This window comes from Procambarus clarkii, chromosome 15 (assembly GCF_040958095.1).
Source record: "Procambarus clarkii isolate CNS0578487 chromosome 15, FALCON_Pclarkii_2.0, whole genome shotgun sequence".
In the NCBI taxonomy this organism is placed as follows: domain Eukaryota; kingdom Metazoa; phylum Arthropoda; class Malacostraca; order Decapoda; family Cambaridae; genus Procambarus; species Procambarus clarkii.
In genome coordinates this window covers 9,828,485-9,847,218 of record NC_091164.1, presented here as the reverse complement: position 1 = coordinate 9,847,218, position 18,734 = coordinate 9,828,485, and the positions used below count along the sequence as shown (strand labels likewise).

The 18,734-nt window shown below is 44.4% G+C and overlaps 2 protein-coding genes across 14 annotated transcripts in view; both read left to right on the top strand.

The window, feature by feature from the left end:
- The window catches only part of LOC123761441 (band 4.1-like protein 4), an 817,171-nt gene that overhangs the window by 656,523 nt on the left and 141,914 nt on the right, over nt 1-18,734 (top strand). The window lies entirely within an intron of this gene.
- Nucleotides 15,873-18,136, top strand: LOC138364897 (baculoviral IAP repeat-containing protein 8-like). The gene is made up of 2 exons (XM_069324954.1): nt 15,873-16,727; nt 17,213-18,136. The coding sequence occupies exons 1-2, from the start codon at nt 16,562-16,564 to the stop codon at nt 18,076-18,078; spliced, it is 1,032 nt and encodes a 343-aa protein (XP_069181055.1). The 5' UTR covers nt 15,873-16,561; the 3' UTR covers nt 18,079-18,136.

Sequence of the window (18,734 nt, the reverse complement as noted above, 5' to 3'; positions counted from 1 at the left end):
GCTCCTGTTGTTGTTGTTGTTGGAGAGGCTCCTGTTGTTGTTGGAGAGGCTCCTGTTGTTGTTGTTGTTGTTGGAGAGGCTCTTGTTGTTGTTGTTGGAGAGGCTCCTGTTGTTGTTGTTGTTGGAGAGGCTCTTGTTGTTGTTGGAGAGGCTCCTGTTGTTGTTGTTGTTGTTGGAGAGGCTCTTGTTGTTGTTGGAGAGGCTCCTGTTGTTGTTGTTGGAGGGGCTCCTGTTGTTGTTGTTGGAGAGGCTCCTGTTGTTGTTGTTGGAGAGGCTCCTGTTGTTGTTGTTGGAGAGGCTCCTGTTGTTGTTGTTGTTGGAGAGGCTCCTGTTGTTGTTGTTGTTGGAGAGGCTCTTGTTGTTGTTGTTGGAGAGGCTCCTGTTGTTGTTGGAGAGGCTCTTGTTGTTGTTGTTGGAGAGGCTCTTGTTGTTGTTGTTGGAGAGGCTCTTGTTGTTGTTGTTGGAGAGGCTCCTGTTGTTGTTGGAGAGGCTCCTGTTGTTGTTGTTGGAGAGGCTCCTGTTGTTGTTGGAGAGGCTCCTGTTGTTGTTGTTGGAGAGGCTCTTGTTGTTGTTGTTGGAGAGGCTCTTGTTGTTGGAGAGGCTCCTGTTGTTGTTGTTGGAGAGGCTCCTGTTGTTGTTGGAGAGGCTCCTGTTGTTGTTGTTGGAGAGGCTCCTGTTGTTGTTGTTGGAGAGGCTCCTGTTGTTGTTGTTGGAGAGGCTCCTGTTGTTGTTGGAGAGGCTCCTGTTGTTGTTGGAGAGGCTCCTGTTGTTGTTGTTGTTGGAGAGGCTCCTGTTGTTGGAGAGGCTCCTGTTGTTGTTGTTGGAGAGGCTCCTGTTGTTGTTGTTGGAGAGGCTCCTGTTGTTGTTGGAGAGGCTCCTGTTGTTGTTGGAGAGGCTCCTGTTGTTGTTGGAGAGGCTCCTGTTGTTGTTGGAGAGGCTCCTGTTGTTGTTGTTGGAGAGGCTCCTGTTGTTGTTGTTGGAGAGGCTCCTGTTGTTGTTGGAGAGGCTCCTGTTGTTGTTGGAGAGGCTCCTGTTGTTGTTGTTGGAGAGGCTCCTGTTGTTGTTGTTGGAGAGGCTCCTGTTGTTGTTGTTGGAGAGGCTCCTGTTGTTGTTGGAGAAGCTCCTGTTGTTGTTGGAGAGGCTCCTGCTGTTTTTGTAGAGGCTGTTGGTGCTTCCCAGCCGGTCGGGTTTTTCTCGGCCTCGTCAGAGAACACATTTCTCTCTCATTATTCTGTGTAAAATACTTTAATTTCATGTTTTTTTCTGTGAGCACAGTGCGCGCTTGTAATGTAACGGGGAAGGGCAATTGGATCTGGACCATCACGCCAATATATGGTCGTTAAAATAGTCAGAGTAGACACAATGAGAGTTTCAACAGCCACAATTAGTAGCAAGTTAGGTGTGGTGGGTCCCATTTGGTCTTTACAAACGCTGAACAAAATTGGTCCAGGGATATGTTGAGAGGTTATCTTGAGGTTATCTTGAGATGATTTCGGGGCTTTAGTGTCCCCGCGGCCCGGTCCTCGACCAGGCCTCCACCCCCAGGAAGCAGACTGTGACAGCTGACTAACACCCAGGTTCCTATTTACTGCTAGGTAACAGGGGCATAGGTTGAAAGAAACTGTGCCCATTGTTTCTCGCCGGCGCCTGGGATCGAACCCAGGACCACAGGATCACAAGTCCAGCGTGCTGTCCGCTCGGCCGACCGGCTCCCCTACATAACCGCTACTTGGTGTGTATACAGTTTACCTTTAGTCCTGAAATATGTTCAGGACTAAAGTATACTTGGATACCTGTGGAATCTTCCAATGGATTCACTAGAATCCCCGAGTCCCTGAATCCCAAACTAGAGTGTTTGGTCAAGCCTGGTGGACCAAGCTCTCACAAGTCGAGCCTGGACTCGGGCCGGGCTTGGGGAATAGAAGAACTCCCAGAACCCCATCAACCAGGTATCAACCAGGTAACCCTGGTTGTATAACTTGTATCATGTTGTGTTATAGGGGTAAGGTGCGAGGCTGGGATTACTCCTGATTGCTGGTTCGAGTCACCTCAGTGCTCCACGATTGCTTTCCTCGAAACTGGTAATATTATTGACCTGTTGTGAGGACACAAGGCCAACACGTTTGCTGTCACAAGAGGGATTTATAACCTGCTACAGGTTATAAATCTTATAACCTGTAGCAGGTTATAAATACAGGTTATATAAATAATTATAAATTACAGGTTATAATTATAACCTGTTATATAATTATATAACCTGTAATTATAAATACAGGTTATATAAATAGTTACAGGCGTTATCTGTAAATGATAACGCCTGTACCTACTGTGGCTGAACAGTTTACACAAATGAACAAAACTTTGGCTGTTGCACCCAGAAGGTCCACGGGTTGTGCAATTAATTCAGTCCCTCCTCCTAATAGTGTCTCATTTTCATGTATACTCGAGGCCAAAAATCCTCTTACTAGAAAATGGTTAGTTGCTCGCGAAATTGACAGTCTCCCGTTTTCTGTTTTGGGTCCTCTGGTAGGTTATGGGAGGCGACTTTAGAACGACAGTTTCGGGACGTTGGGATACCTTAGGAGGACGGGCTGGTTAATTCTGTAGAGGACCTGACAAACAACCCAACAACCAAGCCTTCTTTTTCTAGGCCTAATAAAATACATAGGTATACTAAATTAGGCCTAATATTGGGTATAGACCTAGGATAATTTTGATTAGGTTCAGGGTGAGGCTATTGGACTTTTTTTTTTTTTTTTTTTTTTTGGGGGGGGGGGGGGCGGGGGAATTTTGAGTTCTAATTGTAGTGTATATTTTGTACAATGTATCCATTGTAACTATGTACTCATGTCTTTTGTTGATGGGTTGATGAGCAGCAGCATATTCTCTAGATTTATCACTCCGTAAAGAATAGCAACGGTTTCGCCTAACTATGAACGTACGAACACAAGCACAACCCACCTACCCAGGCGGCCTGGTCGAGGACCGGGCCGCGGGGACGTTGAGCCCTGAAATCATCGCAATGTGACCACCGAACGTATCGAAGTCATTGCATAGAAAAGTCAGTACGAAGACGTTTTAATTTTTTTACCCGTACGTCGTATTTTTAACGTATTGGTCGATTCCGTTTAAAAATGAGAAATATTTGTGAATGGACGGGATGAAGCCTAAAAATTTCAACTTACTGTTTAGGCTTTTTAACATTTAGGCTTTTTTTTTTTTTTTTTTTTTTTTTTTTTTAAATTTCCTATTTGTAATTTTTCGCTTTTCATTGTTGCTTTTGTTTTTTGTTGGAGGCTGAAATATCATCGGATCTGTATAGATGTGTATACATAGCATATGGTGTGCCACAGATGTATACAGAGCATGCTTGTGTTTTGATCTGCCGGACATGTATAAAGGAGATATTGCATGTGTTTTTATCTGGAACACATGAATACATTGCAGAAATACATTACTGCTGAAGCTGTTACACACACAAAGACACACACACACACACACACACACACACACACACACACACACACAGATATTAGAAATAATTTTTTTAGTGTCAGAGTGGTTGACAAATGGAGTGCACTAGGCAGTGATGTGGTGAGAGGCTGACTCCATACACAGTTTCAAGTGAAGATATGATAGAGCCCAATAGGCTCAGGAACCTGTGCACCTGTTGACTGACAGTTGAGAGGCGGGACCAAAGAGCCGGAGCTCAACACCCCCGCAAGCACAAATAGATGAGTACACACACACACACACACACACACACACACACACACACACACACACACACACACACACACACACACACACACACACACACACACACACACACATGGCTACCAGAGCCCCGTGGCCTCGACAAAATAGAGCCGACCTCACTAATAGTCACATATATCAACACGGTGTCCAATACCCTGCACCAAATCGCTATCATTATCAGAACACACAACCGCGATTATCAGGCGAAATAATTGCGCGGGCGACCGTAATATAAGGCGATTATCAAGGTGGGGGTGTATGGGGGGGGATGGGTTAAGGGGGGGGGGGTCCTGGAGGGAGTGGGAGGGGATTGTGGGGGTGGGCGGGGGGGGGGGGAGACGCCGTCCCTGCCAGCTATCCTGGACAATGGGGGACAGCTTTTTGACTGGTCATTTTTTTCGGGTGGGGGTTCGTCGTTGGGACAATTTCTCTTTTGTTATTAATAGTTTATTTTTGTCTGGGATTTAGACTATGAGGTAAGGTACTGGAATCGGTTTAGTTTTTCAACGGCATGATTTTCCTACACCCACGATTCGCCAAATGTTTTCACAGACCATTCCAGTTTGGCATCCAACCGGTGTCTGGAAACTGGTGTTTACCTGGCGCCATGAGGGTGCTGGGTTGGTGTGAAGGTTCTCCTGGCGTCACGGGGGTGCTGGGTGGGTGTGAAGGTTCTCCTGACGCCACGGGGGTGCTGGGTGGGTGTGAAGGTTCTCCTGGCGTCACGGGGGTGCTGGGTGGGTGTGAAGGTTCTCCTGACGCCACGGGGGTGCTGGGTTGGTGTGAAGGTTCTCCTGACGCCATGGGGGTGCTGGGTTGGTGTGAAGGTTCTCCTGGCGCCACGGGGGTGCTGGGTGGGTGTGAAGGTTCTCCTGGCGTCACAGGGGTGCTGGGTGGTGTGAAGGTTCTCCTGGCGCCATGGGGGTGCTGGGTTGGTGTGAAGGTTCTCCTGGCGTCACAGGGGTGCTGGGTGGGTGTGAAGGTTCTCCTGACGCCACGGGGGTGCTGGGTGGGTGTGAAGGTTCTCCTGGCGCCACAGGGGTGCTGGGTGGGTGTGAAGGTTCTCCTGGCGCCACAGGGGTGCTGGGTGGGTGTGAAGGTTCTCCTGGCGCCACAGGGGTGCTGGGTTGGTGTGAAGGTTCTCCTGACGCCACGGGGGTGCTGGGTGGGTGTGAAGGTTCTCCTGGCGCCACGGGGGTGCTCGGTGGGTGTGAAGGTTCTCCTGACGCCACGGGGGTGCTGGGTGGGTGTGAAGGTTCTCCTGGCGTCACAGGGGTGCTGGGTTGGTGTGAAGGTTCTCCTGGCGCCACAGGGGTGCTGGGTGGGTGTGAAGGTTCTCCTGGCGTCACAGGGGTGCTGGGTGGGTGTGAAGGTTCTCCTGACGCCACGGGGGTGCTCGGTGGGTGTGAAGGTTCTCCTGGCGTCACAGGGGTGCTGGGTGGGTGTGAAGGTTCTCCTGGCGCCATGGGGGTGCTGGGTGGGTGTGAAGGTTCTCCTGGCGTCACAGGGGTGCTGGGTGGGTGTGAAGGTTCTCCTGACGCCACGGGGGTGCTCGGTGGGTGTGAAGGTTCTCCTGGCGTCACAGGGGTGCTGGGTTGGTGTGAAGGTTCTCCTGGCGTCACAGGGGTGCTGGGTGGGTGTGAAGGTTCTCCTGACGCCACGGGGGTGCTCGGTGGGTGTGAAGGTTCTCCTGGCGTCACAGGGGTGCTGGGTGGGTGTGAAGGTTCTCCTGGCGCCATGGGGGTGCTGGGTTGGTGTGAAGGTTCTCCTGGCGTCACAGGGGTGCTGGGTGGGTGTGAAGGTTCTCCTGACGCCACGGGGGTGCTCGGTGGGTGTGAAGGTTCTCCTGGCGTCACAGGGGTGCTGGGTTGGTGTGAAGGTTCTCCTGGCGTCACAGGGGTGCTGGGTGGGTGTGAAGGTTCTCCTGGCGCCATGGGGGTGCTCGGTGGGTGTGAAGGTTCTCCTGACGCCACGGGGGTGCTCGGTGGGTGTGAAGGTTCTCCTGACGCCACGGGGGTGCTGGGTTGGTGTGAAGGTTCTCCTGGCGTCACAGGGGTGCTGGGTGGGTGTGAAGGTTCTCCTGGCGCCATGGGGGTGCTCGGTGGGTGTGAAGGTTCTCCTGGCGCCATGGGGGTGCTGGGTGGGTGTGAAGGTTCTCCTGACGCCACGGGGGTGCTGGGTGGGTGTGAAGGTTCTCCTGGCGTCACAGGGGTGCTGGGTGGGTGTGAAGGTTCTCCTAGGGCTGGCTGGCTCCTGGGCGCTTCTGGCTGTCAGTGATTTTAATTATTTATATTAAGAAGCCCATACCCATCCTGTGGGTGGTAGTGGAGCCCATACCCATCCTGTGGGTGGTAGTGGAGCCCATACCCATCCTGTGGGTGGTAGTGGAGCCCATACCCATCCTGTGGGTGGTAGTGGAGCCCATACCCATCCTGTGGGTGGTAGTGGAGCCCATACCCATCCTGTGGGTGGTAGTGGAGCCCATACCCATCCTGTGGGTGGTAGTGGAGCCCATACCCATCCTGTGGGTGGTAGTGGAGCCCATACCCATCCTGTGGGTGGTAGTGGAGCCCATACCCATCCTGTGGGTGGTAGTGGAGCCCATACCCATCCTGTGGGTGGTAGTGGAGCCCATACCCATCCTGTGGGTGGTAGTGGAGCCCATACCCATCCTGTGGGTGGTAGTGGAGCCCATACCCATCCTGTGGGTGGTAGTGGAGCCCATACCCAAGTAGTGAATAAGGAGACAGATTGAGGTAAAAAAATTTCAGACACGGTTGGGCACTTCCATGCCGACTTGACCCTGTTGGGCCAGAACGTCCATTCCTCTTATTTGGGTGGTTAGGTTAGGGCACAGTCAGCGCGCTCCTGGCTGGCTGGCGGTGGTGGGGTGGTGGTCCCCCCTGGGGTCCCGGGGGGACCACCACCAATGGTGTACCTGAGGAACTGGTGCCCTATCCTAACCTGTTTTTTTGCACGATTTGTCTCGAGCTTTTAAGATGAGTCTAGGGCCTCAATGAGGGGGTCTCTACTTATGAGAGGTACCGAGGATGAATGTTCAATAGTTGGAAACCAAAAAATACACTGGTGAAAGGCATATAAACGTTTTTGGAGTATTTTAATGGCATGAGCAAAAATGGACGATTTGTCCCGGGGGTGTTACGAGAGTACTACGGTATCAATTTGGGGGCCCTTACTTTTGAATGGATCAGAGGGTGAATGTTCAATAGATTCAAACCAAGAAACACTGTTGAAAGCGAATATAGAAGTTTTTGGAGTACTTTAATGAGGCTATGACTGAATAGTATAGGGAGTCCTTGGGCACAGCTCCATTTTCTGTAATGGTCAGAGGTGGATAACCCCAGTGGGGGTCAAGCATACAAGGGGGGGGGTCAAGATTCCTTACAAAGACCAAGTTTGGATATATAGGTGTAGTAAGCCTTATCTTGAATTTGCATGATACTGTGGGGTACATTGACATGAAGGGCGAGTCATAGAACAGGATCTGCATGTGAGATGGGTCATATTGGGGTTTTAAAGAAGTTAAGATAGCTTTAAAGAGTCCTGTGTGCTTGATAGTGGGGAAATGTTCAGTCAATAATTCTCGTGTTTTGAATCTGAATGAGGGGTCCTAGTTTGCGTTCTAGTCGTAAAATGAGTTCCTTAGTATATTTGCTATGGAAAATGAGCTTTCAGTACTCTATATAATTTGAAATGAGGTCAAGAAAGACATGTTTATGTGCGGGAAGAGTCAGGTTGGAAACTGTTTATTTCAGTCATCCCCCCTTGGCTTTGCTCCGTTTTCTGTAGCTAAAGTAAAGATTCCATTTTCTGTGGTATTCAGTTGAATACTGGTGAAAAAGGCTTACTTACATTTGTATGGTTCTAACCTGTTTATAGATATATTTTTCGGGCCTCAAATTAGATTTTAATATGAAAAATAGCATCAAATGTATGTCTATCTTTTGTAATAAACGTTACAAGCATTAACAATACCTGTGATATTTCATAGCATACGAAAAGAAGTTTAAATAGTGGGGCCTCAGCCATATTGTGTTGGGTTTGACACATCTAACATTAATTTAACACTTGTAAATATACTATACCTGGTTAATACCTGGTTGATGGGGTTCTGGGAGTTCTACTCTCCAGGCCCGGCCCGAGGCCAGGCTTGACTTGTGAGAGTTTGGTCCACTAGGCTGTTGCTTGGAGCGGCCCGCAGGCCCACATACCCACCACAGCCCGGTTGGTCCGGCACTCCTTGGAGGAATAAATCTAGTTTCCTCTTGAAAATGTCCACGGTTGTTCCGGCAATATTTCTTATGCTTGCTGGGAAGACGTTGAACAACCGCGGACCTCTGATGTTTATACAGTGTTCTCTGATTGTGCCTATGGCACCTCTGCTCTTCATTGGTTCTATTCTACATTTTCTTCCATGTCGTTCACTCCAGTACGTTGTTATTTTACTGTGTAGATTTGGTACTTGGCCCTCCAGTATCTTCCAGGTGTATATTATTTGATATCTCTCTCGTCTTCTTTCTAGTGAGTACATTTGGAGGGCTTTGAGACGATCCCAATAATTTAGGTGCTTTATTGCGTCTATGCGTGCCGTATATGTTCTCTGTATTCCCTCTATTTCAGCAATCTCTCCTGCTTTGAAGGGGGAAGTGAGTACTGAGCAGTACTCAAGACGGGACAACACAAGTGCCTTGAAGAGTACAACCATTGTGATGGGATCCCTGGATTTGAAAGTTCTCGTAATCCATCCTATCATTTTTCTGGCTGTCGCAATATTTGCTTGGTTATGCTCCTTAAACGTTAGGTCGTCCGACATTATTATTCCCAAATCCTTTACATGCTGTTTTCCTACTATGGGTACATTTGATTGTGTTTTGTACTCTGTATTATGTTTAAGGTCCTCATTTTTACCGTACCTGAGTACCTGGAATTTATCACTGTTAAACATCATGTTATTTTCTGATGCCCAGTCGAAAACTTTATTAATATCAGCTTGAAGTTTTTCAATGTCCTCAGCCGAGGTAATTTTCATACTGATTTTTGTGTCATCTGCAAAGGATGATACGAAGCTGTGACTTGTATTTTTGTCTATATCTGATATGAGAATAAGGAAAAGCAGTGGTGCAAGGACTGTACCCTGAGGTACAGAGCTTTTCACTGCACTTGGACTAGATTTTATATGGTTGACAGTTACTCGCTGAGTCCTGTTTGACAGAAAACTGAGTATCCAGCGTCCTACTTTACCGGTTATTCCCATTGACTTCATTTTGTGTGCTATCACGCCATGGTCACATTTATCGAAGGCCTTTGCGAAGTCCGTGTATATCACATCAGCATTCTGTTTCTCTTCTAATGCCTCAGTGACTTTGTCGTAGTGCTCAAGTAGCTGTGAGAGGCACGATCTTCCCGCTCGAAATCCATGTTGGCCTGGGTTGTGAAGGTCATTGGTCTCCATGAAATTGGTGACCTGACTCCTAATCACTCTCTCAAATACTTTTATGATGTGCGATGTTAGTGCAACTGGTCTATAATTTTTTGCCAATGCTTTGCTCCCTCCCTTGTGTATAAAGGAAAGTAGTTGAGTGGTTTAAGCAATTTAATACGTATTGGGGTATTCTGTATTAAATTTCATTTTTTAACATCATAACAGTTTTCAGCTATTGTGGTGGGGGCCCAATAACTTCATATAGCGCAACGACTGGCGCTATCTGTACTTAGTCCCCCCTAAACTTAAAACAGTTGCACAATCTTACTTAAACACATTGCTAAACTCTTAAACACAAACAAAAACTCAATTTTTAACTTACACAAATAAACCCAGGGCTTTCACATTCGCGCAAAATACTTAGTCCCCCCTAAACTTGAACACTCACAATCTTACGGTGCTTTAATTTCCAAAGCCTTCCAAACCTGCACTGGGTCCTGCCCTGCTGACTGCGGCTGGATGGATTACAATTGAGCCAAAAACAGTTGGTCAGGGCGAGATACGGCCTCATTTTTAGAGACATTTACTATAGCAAAAGCTTGAACGTCGAGAACTGAATGCGGGCCTGCACGAGAGTTGTTCTTGGCACTCAAATGTTTAGAGATTAAAATACATAGAATCTGCAAGAGCCCACCCTAAGTCGCTCACGCGGCCAATAGACATGTTTTTCGCCCAAATGTATTTATTTAAAATAATACGTCAGATAGAAAGAGTTTCGCATTGCTATTATATTTACCTTATAAAGCCTCTTTATAAAAATGAAATGCCACTGCGTATTATGATTGTTTGATAATAAATATTGCATAAATACTTACACGATTTCATAAACAAAAAAAAACTTTTAATGAGCCATGGTTGGAAGGCTTTATCATTACCATAATTACAAACTTTTAAAACTAACTAAAAATATATGTCTCATAGAGGAAGATTTATTCTTCAGGATATATATTATTTATTAATTAAAAGTTTCATTCTGTATAAAAAATGAAAGTTGCCAATATTTTCAAAGCTCTGGCCACTAATTTTTTTAAAGGTTTTCCAAGGGAGTAAATCTTGCTTCCTCTCTTTCTCCGAAAATGTTTCCCCATTTGCACAGGAGCAGAGCAACCTTTGTGCGGGCCCTGGTTCAGTTCCCCAACGTCCGAGCTAATGGACATTACAAATTTCACTAAATGATGCAGTATCTTAGCTGTCTCTCTAATTATAAAGGTGTTAATCTTTTTTTTTTTAACCTTTTAGTGCTAGGTCTCAAAAAGGTTCTTTACCTCAGAAAGAGAGAGAGAGAGAGAGAGATTCTATTTTTGTCCATATTCGAGCGGAATGTTGAACAACCTTCGTGCGGGTCCTGGTTCAGTTCCCCAACGTCCGAGATATTGGACATTACAAATTTCACTAAATGATTCATTATCTTAGCAGCCTCTCTAATTATAAAGTTGTTAATCTTTTTTATAACCTTTGAGTGCTAGTTCTCAAAAGGTTCTTTACCTCAGAAAGAGAGAGAGAGAGATTCTATTTTTGTCCATATTCGAGCGGAATGTTGAGCAACCTTCGTGCAGGACCCGGTTCAGTTCCCCAACGTCCGAGCTATTGCACATAGCAAATTTCTCTAAATGAGGCAGTATCTCGCCCCCACCCCCGGATCAATGATTTTAGGGCAGTAAATAAGCAATTGCAATCCATCCAGCCGGCGACTTATCAGTGACTGTGGAAAGAATGTGTGTTCTTAGGACCATTATGGCCTCTTCGCGCATTTTCATTCCCTCACACATTTGAGTATTTGTTTCCCACATCAAGAATTTTGTCAAAAAACGTTCAAAGGAAATACGAGCTTATTTATTCCAACTTATAGATAAAAAAACAAAAAAAATAAACTGGCGACCCCTGGCAGCAAGTTCAGGAGGTCTCGGCCTATATCTGGCTGGGGTGGGTGTGGGGTTCTCAGTGAGAGATCATACGACCAAGCTGTGATGGAGACTATAAATGGTATGCATAAACCCTAATACTTTACAGGACTTGTCATGGTTTGTGCCTCATTGATAATTCGTTCCAAGTAGTTAAAAGTTAAATCTAAAAGAAATCCAATAAAGTTCAACGATTTTTTTCTCTCTCTCTATGGGCGTATGCAATTAATTTTTTCTGTTATATCTTTTATCAGAGCTCGGCCATCAGGCTGTAGATGTTGAGGAAAAGAGGAAGATGCAATGCAGGGAATCGCCCCTGGTATTTATTTCACGAGGTCATTGCGTCGTGGAGTATGAGGAATTGCCCAAGTTCATCGCACGCGTCAAGGCTTTGGCGGCAATTGAAAAGCAGTATAAAGGCGCAGATTTAGAAGACTCACATGTTCAAAGACAGAAAACAAAAAAAATTAACGCCGTTGAGACCGTATATGGCGGTTTTTGTGACGAAACAGAAATAAGACTACCTGTCGAAATAGGAATAGGCTTGATTAATGTGGCGTATAATGGAATACCCAACTTTATCGAGTGGGTGCAAGCCCAAGGTGAAATAGAAAAACAGTTTGCGGGGATTGATTTTAAACAGCGTGAAAACTGGTTTATTTATCATGACAAAGTTCGAGCGCAGAATGCATTTAGAGAAATTTTCTTTGGGGATTATGGGGATTATTGTTCCACCTCCGAAGCTGAGGAAATTGCGCCAGAGGATGAGGTTTATTGGAGGGAAAATTTGCATCCCGTCATTAAGGCAGATCTAGATAAAGCTCCACCCACAAGATAACTCTTAGGAACTAATGATGCAAAGGGGACATACTACAGGAACAATGTGCAGGTGGCCTGATGGGGGGGGGGGGGGGGGTTATCCCCAAATCCCGAGACTTTGTCCCCCAACCCAGACTCTGTTCAATCAGAACATTATTTTGTTTGTATATATATATATATATATGTGTGTTTTTTACCTAAATAAAAAAAATCATGTATCATTATTATTATTATTATTGCACACTCCCCTTGAAGATGAAATATGTTAAAAAAAAAATGTCAGGTAGTATTTGCTAGAGTACTTGTCATGGGGGTGAATAAGTGATGAGGTCTCTCTCTTATTTTTAAAAACTACTTTAACAGATAAAAAAAAAAAACTTGACATTTATACAATTTTTTATTTTATTATGAGTACATATACAAAAAAAAACAAGCACTTTTTTATTATTTGTCGTTAGTGTAATAAGATCTAAGGTTCCTCCTTTTACTCGATGGTCTTGTCACTACTTGTGGCGGTACTTGACCTTTCCCTGCTCCATCTTGTTTAGGACGCACCAGCACAAATTCTTTTTTGCATTTTTTCATTACATGAGCCAAATGAGCCAGTGTAGGGTAGTAAGATGCCAGCCATTCTTCTTCTTCTTCACCTGCTCTAGACCAACCCACCCCAGAATTGCAGCCTATACCAAATGGCATAACTATCCGTTTGATAGAATTATTACTCTTGGCTTCGCTCATAATGCGACTCACGGCCTTTTTAAAACACCATCGTCTGTTGATAGTTGTATCTCTCCGCAATCCCGCTACTAAATCAATATCTTTACTGTGCTTAATATGAAATTGGTTAATGTCATTATTTTCAATAGACGCACCTACACTATATTGACATATGAGGGCTAAGAGATAAGGCTGCACATTAGGTTCTGGTGGCGGGGAGAGGATTATATTTCCTGGAGTGTCACGATCCGTAACTACAGCACAAAGCGTTTCAGGACATATTTTCTTTTCAACCACCCCATAAGGATATTTTTCCCACAGCTGTTGGGAGTAACCATTAGAAAACTGGTGTAGGGCAGGAAGATCATAGACAATACAGTCCCCGGGTTTAAATATATCATCGTTGGGGAAATCCACTTCAATAATAGAATCTTTGAGTCTCCGTAATTTGGCTCGCATGTAGTTGGAACACATCTCGAAGCGATTAAAAAGGTTTTTTAACATAACCTTCGTCTTATATACACCTTGTCACATAGAGTTGTTAGAGGCTTTTATAATATGTAATTCATAGTTTTTCTTTTTGTACAGAGAAATTAGGAAACAATAAATAAATAAATGTGTGTGTGTGTGTGTAGAGAAATTAGGAAAAGTAAATAAAAATACAGGTTAACATTTCTTTTTTTGTGGTTTAATTTGTATGAAATATTACAATATAGATTCTACAGCTTTTCTAATCTCATCTTCATTATATTCCATTTCCATTTTCTCTTTGTCTTCATTGTCGTCGTCTTCCACAATAGTGAGCACTTCATCTCCTACAGTAACAGACATGGCGCCGGTAGATGGATCATCTTCCACAGCAACGCTCGTGGTATCTTCCACGACAGCTGACCCGTCTTCTCTCACGTCAGCGGCAGGTCCGACAGTAGAAACAGAGTCTTTATCATTCGTAGAAACAGGTGGAATGGCCATACGTGGAATCTTGTGTCTAAAGATGCCATGGGTTGGAGAGCGAGTTGGCGTGTCATTATTTACAGGACATATCATTAAAGTGTCTATACCACGTTCTTGCAGTTTCTGAGCTAATTTGCACATCACAGGGAAATATTTAGTCTCCCATATGTTGCGTTCGCCACTTGTGAGATACTGCCCGCAAGCCTTGCCCAACCCATATGGGAAAATAATCCTTCCCACTTGTCCTCTTCGGCTTCTCTGAAGAATATGTTCAATGGCTTTTCGCAGAGCTTTGTCAAACCAACGCCATCTTTGGTATTCGGTATCATTTTTCAGGCCGTCATAAAAATGCTCATCCAAACTCCATGCTTCGTACCTGGGCTTTTTGTAAGAAGATGGCGTCGCTGGACCGTTGGTAAACTGGGTGATTAATCCAATAAGGTGCGGTAAAACAGCATAACTTTCATAGGGGTCGTCATCCATCCTATTGCAGAATTCGGGTGCTTCGCCAACAAATATGAGGCCGGGGATATCTCTATCAGTTCTAACAGCACGATTTTTGTACGGCAGGTTTTTCCGATGCAATCGAGCATAGGGGTATCGTTCCCATAAAGTGTGCACCATTTCGCTCAACTGCACGCTTGTTGCATCCAAATCATAGAGCAGACAATCACGATTGTTATAGATGGGCAAAGAGGCAAAGTCGCCAATCAGGGAGGGGAGCTCCATAGTGCTGGCTTGTGAGGTAGTGACTCGGAAGGGGGTCTATATACACTTTTCACGCCGGCGCGGGGGACAACTGCGCATCGTAGAGTTGCCAGGGACATTTTTTTTTTCCTTGGAGCTCTGGTCATTACGCACCAATATAACATTAACATCGTAATGTTTTAAGTTTTCATACAGATCTTCGATAATTGGAAGATATGTTTCCTCCCAAACTTCATCTCTTTGAACACAGGTGCGACCAATACCCACAGGTAATACAACTCGTGCGATTTCCGGAGAAGACTTGATGAATCTCGTTATGGCTTCTATAGCCTTTTTGAAATAGATGAGGCGATTTTGCGTTGTATCTTCTTTTAATCCGGTGAGCATATCACGATCTTTGGATTTTTCTATATGCGACTTGGCGATCTCATTGTTCTCTACAGGCGCCCCTATACCATATTGCACTGCAGCAGCAATAATGCAAGGGAGATTTTCAGCTCGACGATTGGAGACATGAATTGAACCGGGAATTGGGCGATCATGGGGAACACATCTCTTGAGATTATACAAAGGCCTGCGTTCACCATAGGCGCTTGCGTGTTTGTATTTCACTGATATGTCCTTCGCCATCCCGTACGGGACGCAAGATATGCAGTTTACAGGATACACAATGCAAGTTTCATTATTGCAAAATTCTTCATCGGTTAAATATCCGGTGTGCGTTTCCAGCCACGTCTCCATTTTTCTTTTCTTTTTTTACTTTCCCTTATGTTTTGGATAAAGCCTAGTCAACCGCCCTGTGTCGACCCTGCGAATATTCGTCGTGGGGGCTTTGCGCCCTTATATCTCCATCCCTGCTAGTGCGTGTAAAAGTTACCACGTACTGAGCAAATATTTATATTATTATTATAAGGGCCTCGACCAACAAGAAGCCCATAGGAACATTTTTTTTTCACTGACTTAATTAGCATAAAAAAAAAACCACCTCAAATAGCGCAATATGTATCTCAAATATCTTGCCATAAAATATCAATATACGTCAGCTTAATACCCAAACACTGGCAACCTTTTTTTTCAGAAGCAGAAAAGGTCAAACACAGTGCGACATGTTACAATTTTTTTTTTTAATGTCCCCCCCCCCCCCCCCCCCCATGAAAAAACCGTAGTCAGACCATATTCCCTTAATGAAATATATATAAAGTCATGGAGGCCACATCATTATTGGAAGGTTTGTGATAACTTATTGACATTAGGGATACCTTATGTAGTTAATGACATTTCTCGATAATTATCACAAAAAATAAGTACTTGGTCACCTTTCCTAGACTACCAACTGCCATCTTTTTTTTTTTTAATTCACTGCATTATGCAACATGATTTAGCACATTTGCGAGTCATTTTTTCCTTTCCCTGTTTCCTCATAATTATGCCATAAAAAAAAAGAGTAGCGGTGGCTAGAATTGCCAAACCAAAAAAAAAAAAAAAAAAAAAAGAAACTAGCACATATGTAGCGATCTTTGACACTTATTTCGGGGAGGGAAAGGACGGACAATATATAGCCTAGGATCTTGCCTCCATTCGCCAGTGTCGCACCAGTACACAATGGAACCTTCCCGTACTAAAACGTTTTACTCCAGGGACAGTCTTAAATGTGCCCAAATGCGTTTAGACACCTTTATAAATTGGCCTGTCGAGTGGCTAAACCCCCAAGACCTGGTGAATGAGGGATTTTATTATCTGAGAGTTGCGGATCATTGTTCCTGCGCCTTTTGTTGTAAAGTTGTGCATGCTTGGATTGAGGGCGATACGCCCCGTAGTAGGCATGCGAAAGTGTCGCCAAATTGTTCCTTCATAAGAGGCGAAAAGGACAATAACGTTCCTTTGGAAATCACCAAACTGGCATTCGAATATGGGCTGGATTTCTTTTCACCCCTATTCGAACCAAAGAATATAGCAACATCTGATCGTGAGTATATTGTATAAATATAATTTACTAGTTTATCTGTGAATAATTAGTATTGGCGATGTGGAGGGAGGACAAAAAAAAAATAAGTATAAACGCAGTAAGTCTTTTCAAATAATTTTTCTTTATTTTTTTTTTGTTTTTGAAAGAATTGACTTAGAACCTGTGTCTTATGCATATATGTGATGGAACATCTTTGTTTTTTTAGAGACCCCACCCCGCGAGGAAGAAACTAAAATGACTGGAGATGATTTGCAGGTTCTGGGGGTAATTCCATACGCTAAACCTAGATATCCAGGCTTGGCAACATACAAACAGCGTTTGGAAACATTCGACCTCAGCTGGACTGGTTGTGTCAAGCAAACATCTCACGAATTGGCAGAATCAGGATTTTTCTTCTGTGGTAAACAAATATTGTTGGAGTTTTTGTTATTTTTAGTGTGTGCGTGTGTATCCTCCTGGCCGGGGAGGATTTACTGGGCGCAAATCCTTAACTGTAGCCTCTGTTTAACTCAACAGTAAAATGGGTACTTGGTTGTAAAAAACGATTCTTCGCGGTGGGGATTGTATTCTAGGGACCTGCCCGAAATGCTAGGCCGTACAAGAATGTAACAACTCTTGTATATATATCTGAAAAAAAAAGTGTGTTTACTCCCCCAATTGTGCTTGCGGGGGTGGAGCTCTGGCTCTTTGGTCCCGGGAAGTGTGTGTGTGTGTGTGTGTGTGTGTGTGTGTGTGTGTGTGTGTGTGTGTGTGTGTGTGTGTGTGTGTGTGTGTGTGTGTGTGTGTGTGTGTGCGCGCGTGTGTGTGTTTTTGTATTACAACATTGCCGGATGTGAGCTATAATAATAATAATGAATGGGAATATTTTTTTTCTTAAATTTACAGGCCTAAGTGACCACATGCGCTGCTTTTTCTGTGGGAATGGTTTTCGTAATTGGGAACCCGCTGACGACCCTTGGACACTGCACGCGCAATGGTATCCTGAGTGCACCTTTGTCAACATTAAAAAGGATGCACAGTTCATTAAGAATGCTAGAGAATCTTCGCAGCGTCGAACTATAAAACCCATAGATGAACATCTTTTAACTGGTCTGATGGAAGGTTTGGGTTTTTTCCCAGCATTAATTGAACATTTTGGATTTCCTGATGTCTGTGTGAGACCTGCCTTAAGGCTATATCTCAAAAGCACCAAAGATTTATTACCGTTTGTTACTGAGGCCAGATGTATAGAATTAATGTTGTGGTATATGCAAGAGAGCACTAAAGCCGAAATGGGTTTAAGGGGAATTCATCATGAGGATGTGGAAGGTAGGGTAGAGCCTGCGAATCTGGAATGGCAATCCGGGCCCTCTGACATGGAAACAGTCGCCACAGCTAATGAAATGGATGTCGACGTTGTTGGATCAATGAGCGGGTTCATGAGCACTAATCTTGGTTTGCGGGCTTTGCCTTCTCCTGTTGAAACAGAGGCGGAAGAGACGACTATAGTCGCTAATGAAATGGATGTTGAAACTGGCGAAGAGGCCACAGACTTTGATGCGACATCCCATGTTGAAACTGTGATGAACACATCTACGCCAACGTCTTGGGCTGCTGATATTTTGTGTAAGGTGTGCTTTAACAATGCATTGAGTGTCGTACTGCTGCCCTGCAGACATATGGTAACATGCAGTAATTGTCTTGTATCTATGAGAAACTGCCCCATTTGCAGACGCACCATTTCGCATGTCCTTCGACCGATTATTTCCTAAGAAGACAAAAAAGGCATAGAGACTAATTTATTTATGTAAATAAAAATTGTACAAATGTCGAGTTGTTTTTTTTATATTCATAAATTAGTATAAATAAGCTCACATTTTCATGAACAGTATTTTTTTTTTTGGGGGGGGGGGGGGGATTAGATTGCAATTGCTTATTTACTGCCCTAAAATCATTGATCCGGGGGGTGGGGGCGAGATACTGCCTCATTTAGAGAAATTTGCTATGTGCAATAGCTCGGACGTTGGGGAACTGAACCGGGTCCTGCACGAAGGTTGCTCAACATTCCGCTCGAATATGGACAAAAATAGAATCTCTCTCTCTCTCTTTCTGAGGTAAAGAACCTTTTGAGAACTAGCACTCAAAGGTTATAAAAAAGATTAACAACTTTATAATTAGAGAGGCTGCTAAGATAATGAATCATTTAGTGAAATTTGTAATGTCCAATATCTCGGACGTTGGGGAACTGAACCAGGACCCGCACGAAGGTTGTTCAACATTCCGCTCGAATATGGACAAAAATAGAATCTCTCTCTCTCTGAGGTAAAGAACCTTTTTGAGACCTAGCACTCAAAGGTTAAAAAAAAAAAAGATTAACACCTTTATAATTAGAGAGACAGCTAAGATACTGCATCATTTAGTGAAATTT

Coding starts and splice junctions, on each gene's coding strand:
- LOC138364897 (XM_069324954.1), top strand. CDS start 16,562: ATGACTGGAGATGATTTGCAGGTTCTGGGGGTAATTCCATACGCTAAA. Junction 16,728..17,212: donor ATCAGGATTTTTCTTCTGTG/GTAAACAAATAT, acceptor TTAAATTTACAG/GCCTAAGTGACCACATGCGC.